Below are 12,245 nucleotides of genomic sequence, written 5' to 3'. Positions count from 1 at the left end.
ATAAGGTTGAAAAAAGACCAAAGTCCATCAAGTTCAACCTATAGTCCATCAAGTTCAACCTATTGAACTTGATGGACTATAGGTTGATATAGTGTATAGTGTTGTTCTTCAACACTGTTCAGCATTTAATGAGTTATTTTCAACAGCGTGTTAAATTTAGTAGTAGGTAGTAGAGGACTGCATTGGGAGGCGGGTCCAGCATTAGCTTGTAAATATATACCTAGAGTATTTGGCACCTGGGGTGGATCCTGTATGTGGCACCCCCCACACTTTAAAACTGCATAGTTTCTATCATAATATACTGGTGCAGACATTGATGGTGGTACAGTATAACACCTATCACTATACATTGAGCCAGATATTGACAATAATGCAACATAACCCCTATCGCTATATACTAAGCCAAACATTGATGTGGCATCTGGCTTAGTATATAGTAGGGATGCACCAAAATTAAAATTCTTGACCGAAACCGAAAATTCAGCATTCACTTGGCTGAAACCGAAAATGACCCCCACACCTTTTAATTAAAAAAAAAAATAAAAAAAAAAATCCCACAATTTTATTCACACCAAAATTGTACAAAATTATGCGTCCTTCCTTTCCAGTAGGTGCACATGGCTTCAGTGTTGTGCGCCGGGATATGACCGCAAATCCCAACGCACAGGTCTGCATTAACAGACTTCCTGCTCCCTTGATTGGCTTTAAGCCGGTTAGAGGGAGATTTCCCCAACCGAGCCTGCTCCTCTAGTGGAGGGGTGCCGGCGTGGTGCGACCCCTCTGATGAGCAGCACCCGGGGCAGACCGTGCCCCTTGCTAGTTATGCTACTGAATATATGTACACTGTGTGCAAAATTATTATGCAAGTTGTATTTTTGAAAATTCATTTTATTATTGAACTACTACAGTGCTCTCCCTCAATCCAAAATGTTAAGAAACCTGAATATTTAAGAAAGCCAAAACCTCACTTTTACTTTCTTAGGATAATATCATATATTGTGCACAATTATTGGGCAACTATTAGTGTACAGAATTATTATGCAACTAAATGAAAAATAATTTCCCCATCTTACATGTTTATTTTCATCTATTAAACTGAATACTAAACAACTCAAAATTTACAAATAAACATTAGTGACATTTCCAAAATCGGTGACCAATATGGCCACCCTTCTTTTCAATAACATTTTTAAACCTTCCATTCACGGAGTCTGTCAGTTCCTTAATCTGTTGACGACAACAGCAACCACAGCCTCCCAGACACTTTTCAGAAATGTGTACTGTTTTCCTTCAGCATAAATCTGCTGTTTAAGAAGAGCCCACAAGTTCTCAATAGGGTTTAGGCCATGAGGTGAGGAAAGTGGGCCATGTCATTATTTTTTCATCTTTGAGGCCTTTACTGCTAGCCATGCAGTGGAGTACTTCGATGCATGCGATGGAGCATTGTCCTGCATAAAATCATGGTTTTTTTTTTAATTTTATTTAAAAGATGAAGACCATTTCCTGTACCACTGCTTGAAGAAAGTCTTCTAAAAACTGGCAGTAGGTTTGGGAGTTGAGTTAATCTTTAACCCAAAAAGGTCCAACTAGCTCATCTTTGATAATGCCGGTATCCCTCCTCCACCTTGCTGGCTTCTGAGTCGAAGTGGAGCTCTGCCCGTTACTGATCCAGCCACGGGCCCATCCAATCTAGACTCATGAGTCACTCTCATCTCATCAGTCCATAAAACCTCTCTTGCATATTTGCTCTATTAGAAGACAAACCCTAAAGCTTTTTAATAAAAAAATGCCTCAAAATAAGATGACCTGATTGTAAAAAGATTAAAAGCCACTGTTTGTTGTCCGTGTCCGTATCTCCATTCCTGCAGCTCCCATTCTTCTCCACTTTTATTGGCTCTGTTAGTCAGGTGCTTCCGCCAAAAGAGGTGGAGCTTTGGGACACACCCTCTCACCTAATTGGAGGAATGGGGAGATGCTGCCCCCGTGGTGTGCACCGTGGCTATGGCCGTTTGCGGAAGCACTCCAATTGGCTAGAATACGGCATTACGGAATACAGATTCTCAGAGAAAGAAGTGTCTCTCTGCATCTACCTTTCTCTGTGAATCCAAGAAACTGTTTATGGAGCTTGTAGGGAGACCTAGAGAGTGGGCTGTGAGAGGATGAAAGAGAGCGTGAATTACAAGCCCAGCGGCTTAGTTGGCTGTGCAACGGTCCTATTTCATAATTAACATATGAGTTGGTTTTTTGGGGGTTTTTTTTTCTCCCTAGATTTTGTCTGAAAAATAGTCATTGATCAAATGTGGTATTCATTGTGAAATTTTGTGTACCACATAATAATAGAATATTTCACAGAAGACATGTCATTAAGGTGACTGTAAGGAATTACCAAGCAATTTCAAAGTAACAATTTAAGATTTAGGTTTCCAGAAGCATGTAATACACGATAAGGCTATATCTGGTAGTCGTAGAAATGGAAAAAGATTAAAAAAATTTATGCAGGGTAAATAATTTGACATTCTTAAATATTCATTGTAGGTTTTGTGACAATAGACAGAATATGTATGCAGTTTTGTTAACTGTAAATGAGAAACAGCACTGCGTAATGCCATTTAAGTCCATAAATGAAAAAATCCTCATTTGGCGTAGTTTCTTAGTACCGCCGCCACAAATGTCACATGGTAACAAACTCTATGACCTGGGGCTGTTGGCAAAAAAAACCTACAGTTTGAACCTTATGTTTGAGGTTATGACTTTTATACAGAAGTCCCACGGGATGTGTTACAGTGTATCTATCCCTACAGATTTTATTTACAGCACGCTAACCAGAAATGAGTATTTTGTATACATTCTTAGTAATTGATAAAGGGACCCTAACAGAAACATTAAGAAAACCACATTTACAAAATCACAATGTGCCATGAATCCCAGGAAACACGTTTTACTACCTTGACAGTAAGTTATAAACCCATAAACATATCTTCATGTTCACATTGATAAATTTGTCTTTCTACTACAGACGCTCTAGTTTTTGGCCAATGCTTTGTTGATATGCTGAAACCGAGGTAGAATTGTTGGAATGCCCTAAATGTAACATTCTCTTTCTTGCAGAATTGCGCTGTACCCCGGGGCAGTTTGCATGCCACAGTGGTACAATCCAGTGTATTCCTTTGCACTGGCAGTGTGATGGATGGCCGACCTGCGAGGATGAGAGTGATGAGGTTAACTGTCCGGGTATGTCTATTCTTGTCTCCGTATTTTTCATGCTGTTCCACTCCTGAATTTCAGATGATGCATTAACACACATCAAATCAGTAGTTGGGCATATTGATGTCTGACCAGCAAAAATTTCTACCTTTGCTCATTTTTATGCCTGAGCCTTCATAAAATATTCACGTGTTGACCACAAACAATAAATACCTCGCTCATTCCTTGATGAAATTGTAAGACCCTATTAATTATGGAGTTAGTGTTAGAATTTGGGAATGCAATCGCAGAAGACTGGATTTTTTTTTTTTGGGTGGACTACCTTGTATTTCCAATGGTGTTTATATGCATGCATTTTTAGGTAATAAATCATCGTGCTGTACCAACTTTAACCTTTCTGACATGTATTACCCTTAATTCAGTTGTGTGTTTGATTCTGCATGGTAGAGCGATAACATTAAGACACTGTCCTGTAGCAGCTACTGGCATTTGAGTAGAATCCTTTTGCAATGACTGTAGAGTTCAGTTTGCATAACTGACATGAGTGAGAGTAATCAATAAGCTTGGGTCCAGAATAGAGGCCATTTTTTTTTCTTTCTAACGCTATTGGCTCTCTGCTTAAATGACTGACATTTAGTCGTCAGCACCTTTTAGATGAGCCAGCCCTTGGGTTTTGATCGCTTGGTAGAATTCCTTTGCTATATTGTTTGTTCCCGTTTCATTCGTGTCTCTTAGGATGACCTTCCTACTTTGTGTGAAAATGGATCTATGGATCTAACCTGAAAAGGAGAGCTTCTTCAAAGTCATGTCCTAAGCTTTATTTAGACACATGAATGATTTGTATCTTATATCAAGAACACCAGAGTGTGTCTGTTGTATGGAGACACTTCTAAAATTAGTGTCTAATATGTGTTAGGTAAACCCTGGAACTTTTAATCCTTAAGTACCAGGTTCTTGGCCTAGATAACCTTCTTTCACCCACATGCCCACGTAGCAACATAGAATGAGAAACCATGTAAAGGCAGAGGAACGGTTGAACTCGGGTCACATGATCCTCCTGGGTGTTCTATACTAAGAAATTTTATTGCTGACCCCAAGCAGTAAGATCAGGACAAGATATTATTGTCTAGTAGGTTATTTATTGGTTTTATATTCAGATGTGAAATAACAGAAGATGCTCAGCACTGTATCCAAACAATAGCTTTGGCTTCTCGGTTTTATTATCACGTCTGATGTTTCAAGTCACATTTCATGTACATGCCCAAGAGGTCAAAAGCCTCACTGTGATTTTTAAACTATGTATAAGTTAAATCTTACATTTTGGGTATTCTGTGTAGTCAGATCTTCTGGAAGGACAGGTGCACCAGCCAGTTCTGAGCCCTTGCTTCTGTAAAGTTGATACCCTTTCCAGCACAAGTGGCATTCAAATCACTCGGCAAAACACGTTCCTGCGGTCTAAATCCAGAGCAGCACCTGCCTTTGGCAGTTTCCTGCAGCTGTGTCCAACAACCAAATGACCTTTTCACATGTAGCAGGGGAAGAATGGGGGGGATCACATCCCCAAACTGCCTTTCTATTAGAGACCTAATGAACTGGCAAACAACTGAGTGTTTTTATATATATATATATATATATATATATATATATATATATATATATATATATATATATATATATATATATATATATATATATATATATATATATATATATATATTTTTTTTTTTTTTATTTTTTATTTTTTTTTTTATTTTTTTTTGTGGTACTTTTCCACTTTATTTACACTCGCTACTCTTGATTTTTTTTATTTTTTCCCTTCCCCTCTGAATGTTTAAAAACATAAGCACACCACCAACGCTCAGGAAGCCTCATCAGTTTTTAACTTTTATTTATTTTATTTAATTTTTTTTTTTTATGGCAACAACCTGCTTTATAGGTCAATTGAGGGTTAAGTTTTTGTGACCAAAACGTTGTTTTAGATTGTTGCAAGCATGCAAATGCTTAATTCCGGTGTGTGTTAACTTTTATTTAACAGCTATTTGTATAATGTACAATCCAATGCTATGGAACTGTTTGCGTAGATGGGTATGTTTAAAGAGCCTTTGTACTTGTTTTAATGCCGGACAAAATTAGAATTTTTTTTGTTTTTCTAATGGCTATTTTCCTTTCTGTGTTATGGCAGGTCCTGGTGGAGACCAGCGAACGTTTCATGGAAAGGATACTATGGATGGACGGCACAACAGAGGCAGGAGTGGAGAAACACCCCGATTTCACACTGTTAACTTAGCCCAGCCAGTCCGCTTCAGCAGTAAGCTGCATTACTTGAATTTGTGATATTTGACCTTATTTCTCCTATACATTCTCGTATCATTGCGTCATTTGTAAAGAAATTGCAGCTAAGCTCCAGAGGAACAGGCTTTAATTCCCATTTATTGTAAGCGTACTAGCCTCTTAACATAAGTGCTAGAGGCAAAAGTAAGGACATTTATGCATGGGATGGGCATAAAGATATTCTGAATTTAAAATGAAACCAGGGACTAATAGCTTTGAGTCTTCACATCAGGCCTGACTAGATGGGCTTCATTTGTATCTAACATCAAATTTAATGTATAGGAGGGGAGCGCTGGCAACTTTTTAGCCTGGGGCAAAGGTAAAGTTGAGTGCACCCATAACCCTTAACTAACATACACACTCACGCATCACACCCATACCTTTCCTGGAGCTCTTCCTTTTGGCCACTTGCATACTGTGTTGTCTGAATTATGTATTTGACCTTCTATGATGTTTATCTGTTATTTGTGTAATCTGTTTGTTCTGTGAGTGGCCAGGCCTTTACCATAAGGGCACGTAATGTTACTATGCGACCTCACTGTGCTCCTGCCATCCACAAGTGGGTCAGTCCTGTTTTTGTGGGACTTGAAATTGCCTCCCGACCCAGTGTTGTCTGAATTATGTATTTTACCTTCTAATATGCAATATCCTTATTTACTTCTTACATTTTTTATATATATATTTATTAACTATAGTTTTTACAAAGTTGTGTTGTGTGTACTATACTTTGTGAATGGTTAACCCTGGAAGATTTTCCAAGGAGAATGTATGGTCTTGATAAACAGTATTTATATGTTTAGTGAGATCTGTTCATTTATTCAATGCAATATATATATATATATATATATATATATATATACATACTTATTTGGGCTCTCAAACACAGTTGGGTGCTATTTTATCTTACTAAATGATGTTTATCTGTTATTTGTGTAATCTGTTTGTTCTGTTAAAGGTATTTATGTGATGGGGTGTGTTCCCCTTCTCTCTTGCATGTTTTCTAGGAAAATGCCCAACAGGATGGCACCATTACGAGGGAACATCCAGCTGCTACAAGGTGTATTCTGCAGGAGAAAATTATTGGGATGCTGTGCAGACTTGTCAGAAGGTGAATGGGTCACTGGCCACCTTCACCACAGACTTGGAGCTGAAGTTCATCCTTGCCCAAGAATGGGACATGGAAGAGAGGCCATTTGGAAGAAAGGAACAAAGAAGGTGAGACATGAATCTAAAAACCCCACAGCACCATGGTCTTTGAATATATATTCTTCAGTCATCTTGATGTTAAATTCTTAATTCATGACATGAAACAAATTTATATTCCTCTAGTTTGAGAGGAAATTCAGTGTTTAAGTGTTTTCCATAGGTGTAAGTACAACACATGTAGCTCCCCTTTATTGCATCCACTTTGGTGTTCTATTCCAAGCTGTATTCTTGTGTATTGCGCTTACTGTGCCTCAACATGTACAGTAGTCTCAAAGCTATTATTAATGCTTGATTTTAAATACATGGTTTCCAAAGATTAATTGAAGTTTAATAAAAACTGATTTTTTTTATGTGACCTACTAAACTCTTTAAAACATGTGATGGTTATGTGTTTTTTTTTTTTTGTTTTTTTTATTTGTAATTAGGTTGTGGGTTGGTTACCAGTTTGTGATCACCGGTAGAAATCAATCTGTAGAAGGACATTGGGAGGTGGCTTATAAAGGTACGAGATGCAATTGTTGGATATCTCCAGTGTCCTCTTGTAGATTCTGCAATAGAAGGTTTTCGGTTGTTACATTGCCTACCTCCTGAATTTACACATTTTTTTTCTTGAGGTCTCCCAGTCACTTGGATCAAGTCCTTCTCCTTTGCTTATTGCATTACCCAGCATTTTACTCCCTTCCAATAGGTTCCTCTGAAGTATTTTTACCTCCTGTGCCCATCTTTGGAACAGCGATGTCTGAAAATGAAAACATCTTGTGTGCTCAACTGCAGTGTTTCCATTTGCCTTCTCTGCGGCATCATGGCCTGCACAGCTGGTATGCTGAGAACTGCTATGAAAAGTCCTCCTTCCTTTGCAAACGCAGTAAGTAGGTGGTGTTAGTATAGGGGAGTGTATATATGGGCAACAGCTCAGTCCACCATGCACAATATGAAATTTGCACTCACATGGAGACATGATTGCCAGGGCACGTTGGATTTCCACTTGTGATGTACCTTGACTGTCACTGTTGTGAATGTCACCAAGTTGGCAGTGTAACCTCCTGCAATGTGAAACTGTGTTAACCCTTAGGAAATGACCAGGCTATTTTAGGGTTTCTGCTTATCCAGCTGATTTGGATCCAAACAGGTAGCAGCTGTTGGTTTGTGTTTTTGTAACTGCTCAATATTGGTGTTGTGTATGGGCTCTTGAACATGGTTAGAATTCACTTCATAAGCCGACATGAGGGTTTCTATTTTTTTTTGCAAATATCGTGTAGTAGTTTGCATTGACCTTGCCTGCTCAAATACCACACTGAGCTGATTCTTCGTGACATTGCCAAGACACTTCCTCTATTGACTTTCATTAGTCCGTGTCTGGCTTGATGATTAACCCCTTAACGTCCATTGCCGGCTCAGGCACGTCATGCAAAACGGTCACTTAACGGCCTATGACGTGCCTGACACGTCATGAGACTTAAACAAGCTTAGAAAGTGATCAACTTTCTAAGCTTAAACGGTGTTGCTGTAATGCCTCAATGTCGAGGCATTCAGCAACACAGAGATCGGCATCATGGGCCATGTCTGGCCCCTCCCCGGGGCGTCAACAACCGCCATACATTGTATGGCCGACGCCCGGGAAAAAAAATAATAAAGTTGAAAAAGTTCGCTAGACGGTCTCCAGACCCTCTAGAGAACTCTGGCTCCAGTTTCAGGTTGAATGCAGGTACTGCATTCAACAATACAAGTCAATGGAGCCCAGCTTTCTAATCACTATGTGATTAGTAAAATATTAAAAAAAAAGCTTAAAAAAACATGGTAACATTTAAAAATTATTATGCATCAGAGGAACTATCCAGTTCCAGTAAAATGTAGTAAAAGTCCAAAAAGAATAATAAAAAAAAATAATAAAGTTTATTATTATGAGCAAATGCTAAAATTAGCGCTGTATCTTCCCAAAAATCCTGACATGGAAGAATTTAAATAAAAGCATTTCAAATACCCAAGGGGTGTCTAATTTAAAAAAATGTATGGTTTGATGGGGTAAATTGGAGTGGCCGGGCTCAAAGATAGGGCATAGGCACAGACTGACTGAAATGGGGGAAAAAAAGCGCACTTCCCAAATGTGGCCTTTTAACCCCCAAACAGCAGTCAAACCCATGCATGGGTGGTATCACTGTACTCGAGAGATGTTGTTGAACACATATTAGGGTGTTGTTTGATAGTGACGTATACCCGTCAAAATAAAATGGCAAAAAAATACAAAGTGTGGCAAAGGCTGGTGGTAGAATCTCATGCATGGAAAGGGTTAAAATACTAGCATTTGAAATACCTTGGGGTGTCTAGTTTTCAAAAATATATGGTATGATGGGGTAAATTGAATTAGCTGGCTTCAAAGATGGTCCTATTAGGACATGGGGGCAGAATGACCAGATGTAAAAGTTCCAAGTTAAAAAATGTGCACTTCCTAAATGTGGCGTTTTACCTCCCAAGCCACCCGACAAACCCATGCATGGGGGGTATGACTGTACTCGGGAGATGTTGCTGAACACATATTGGGGTGTTGTTTGAAAGTGTTGTATACCAGGAGCTGTAAATCCATACCTGAAGAGCAATTTTAGCGATAAAAAACACAATAAATTACTACCACCAAGTTTGACAAAGACTGGTGGTAGAATTAGTGCATGGAAAGAGTTAAAATTCTAGCATTTGGAAATACCTTGGGGTGTCTAGTTTTCAAAAATATATGATTTGATGGGGTAAATTGCGTGGCCGGCTTCAACGATACCCGAAATGCCACATGGGGGGAAGAATTACCAGATTTGGAAAAAATGGTTTTGAAATAGCAAAACGCTACTTGTACTTAATGCTCCATAACGTGCAGAAAAAAGCAAAAAACATTGGGTATTTCTAAACTCAGGACAAATAGTAGAATATATTTATTAGGTTTTTTCATTAGCTTTTTTGGATGAGTAAAAGATTTTTGGGGTAAAAGTCAGAAAATGTGTTTATTTTTTTTATTTTTTTTTTATTTTTCATCATATTTTATTATTTTTTTTTATGGGAAATTAGATAATATGATCAAAACAATGGTATCTGAACAAAGCCCTTCCTGTCCTGAAAAAAATAAAATATAATTTGTGTGGGTTCACTAAATGAGTAAGGAGAAAATTACATCTAAACACTAACACCGCAAAAGTGTTGAAACAGCCTCGGTCCCAATGGTACAAAAGGTAAAACACAACCTGGTCCTTAAGGGGTTAAAGGGGATCTCCCACTAAAGTGTTGTACAAGTGTGACAATAGAAAAAAGGTTGATAACGACTATTTTCTGTTCTAGAGTTTAGATTATAAATATATGTTGTGTATGTGTTCTATGTTATTGTGACGTTGGACAAACGCCAAAGTGTATTCCTTGTGATAAAAAATAGTATCAATCATCTGGGCACTGACTAATAAAAGTCTAGGAAGGAAAGAATTAAGCAGGACTTCATTAACATTGACGTAAATACTCAGTTTAGTGTGGTAAACTGATATAAAACCACATTTACTTAAATGCTAAACTACATCACTGTATTTAAGGCCAAAGAAAACTTTAGTTAACAAGGTGGAATCCTGTTGGGACAGGGCAGTGCAAAATATATACTTCCAGTACAGCATCAGATGTAAACTTGTCATTGCATAAGCGCTAAGGAAACTGTTTTAATCTAATACTAGTAATAGGGTTGTGTTCTCATTTACTTTTCTACTTATAGTATGCTATAAACGTCCAACGTAAAAATGGCCTTGAGGCAAATAAATCAGATGCACGATAAGGACCAGTAATGCTCAGTATGTTTTGCCAGGTCAGACATGTGTCGACATTAAAGACAATATTGTGGACGAAGGTTATTACTTCACTCCAAAGGGAAATGACCCCTGTCTCAGCTGTACATGTCACAATGGTGAGCCAGAAATGTGTGTGGCTGCGCTGTGCGAGGGACCGCAAGGCTGCCAGCATTATCGTAAAGATCCCAAGGAGTGCTGCAAATTCACGTGCCTGGATCCAGGTAAGGTAATGCCTGAAGAAAAATAAAAAATATTTCTGTAGAGTTTTTTTTTTTTTTATTTCCTTTCCTAACATAGGCAGTCATGCCTGGTTTACAGCTTTGCCATCCCCAGCTGTATTTTCTTCCATGCTCATACAGCATTAGGTTGTGAGGCTGTTTAAGAAAGTGTTAATACTCATCTTCATACCTCGGTCTGGTATAAATTCAGTTGAGGTCTTTTATCTGTAGGAAACTGTAAATTTGTGGTATGTATGTTCTCTTAACAACTATTCAGTGCCATAATTTACAAAGACACAGAGATATTATGCATTAACTCTTTCTGTAATTCTTTCACCAGCTATTTAAAATAAAAAAAAAAAATAGATCATTCAACCAATAACAACTCCAAATGATTCCCCTCCCCTCCCCATAAGTTACTTTCTAAACACTCCCTCTCTTTCTTTGCTGCTTCCCAGATAAGTATAGAGTGTCTGTATGGTGTCTTCTGTGGGTGTGTAATTGTGTGGTTATGTATTGTGGTGGTGGTGTCCCCTCCTCTCCCGTTTTTTTCCCCCTTAATTTTATGATTTTATATTTTGTGCTCTACTTGAGGGCCTTTCTGTTCACGATCTGACAGCCATATCAACAACTGTCCATTTGCTGCGAGACACATTTTCTTTTCTCGGCTGTGGCTGCAATTTTATTGGTGCCCGCCACATATGGCGACATTTAGTCATTGTGGCAGCCATTTTGTTGGAGCCGCGAGGCTATGCCAGGTATATGGCAGCCATTTTCTTGTGGCCTGACCATCTATCTGTGCTAGGGGCAGAGCATTTGGATGGGTATTTGGGGCCTGGAGTGTGTGCTTGTTCCAAATTTTCCTGTTTTTCCTTCATCAGAGCACATGGCTGCTTTGCATACTTCAGGTATGCAATCTGACAGAGAATCACCATGAAGCAACCCCTAGTGGCCATGTCTCTTACAATAGATCCCCACCCAGGGTATCCCCTACAGTATCTGTCCCTGAGGAAACCTCCCAGAGTGATTACATGAACTCCTAGGAGTTTTAAACTCTGGCAAAATCAGTATCCTGGGCCCTTCGATCAACTATGGACATGATGTCTAATACTATCGCCCAGTCTACCTTTAAGGATGTACAGGGTTTCCCTCTATTTTCTCTAGAAGCTCCTACGGGGTCTAAAGTCCCGAAGGAGATGCCAGGTGGTCGCAGCATGGTAAAACCATCTCTTCCAAATCGGATCTGATAGACAGGTCTCACCCTGTTGCAGATGATTTGGTTATACCACATAAAAGAGCTCCTCGCATGGCAAAATTGGTGAGACGCTGGAAAAGGGCAAAAACCCTTGCAATTTTGTCCGAATCTAATTCGGCAGAGGAGGAAGTGTCAGATGAGAAAAAGGTTCCTGGTTCTGGGTTGGAGCCCATTATCCTAGAACAGGAGCCTTAGTCTCCTAAGGAGGTGACTAGTAAGTCACAA

At 38.9% G+C, this 12,245-nt stretch overlaps 1 protein-coding gene across 1 annotated transcript in view; it reads left to right on the top strand.

The window, feature by feature from the left end:
- The window catches only part of LOC149290330 (integral membrane protein DGCR2/IDD-like), a 28,686-nt gene that overhangs the window by 8,635 nt on the left and 7,806 nt on the right, over positions 1–12,245 (top strand). The window contains exons 2-7 of the mRNA XM_089489494.1: positions 3,109–3,231; positions 5,387–5,512; positions 6,540–6,750; positions 7,167–7,243; positions 7,430–7,606; positions 10,565–10,768. Coding sequence (XP_089345620.1) covers positions 3,109–3,231; positions 5,387–5,512; positions 6,540–6,750; positions 7,167–7,243; positions 7,430–7,606; positions 10,565–10,768 — 918 coding nt within the window. The remainder of the gene's footprint in view (positions 1–3,108; positions 3,232–5,386; positions 5,513–6,539; positions 6,751–7,166; positions 7,244–7,429; positions 7,607–10,564; positions 10,769–12,245) is intronic.

This window comes from Sceloporus occidentalis, unplaced genomic scaffold, assembly GCF_023333645.1.
Source record: "Sceloporus occidentalis isolate IW3139 unplaced genomic scaffold, rSceOcc1.0.p SCAF_40, whole genome shotgun sequence".
Taxonomy (NCBI): Eukaryota; Metazoa; Chordata; class Lepidosauria; order Squamata; family Phrynosomatidae; genus Sceloporus; species Sceloporus occidentalis.
Note: the sequence above shows the minus strand (reverse complement) of the source record. Positions and strands in the feature narration are given on the sequence as shown.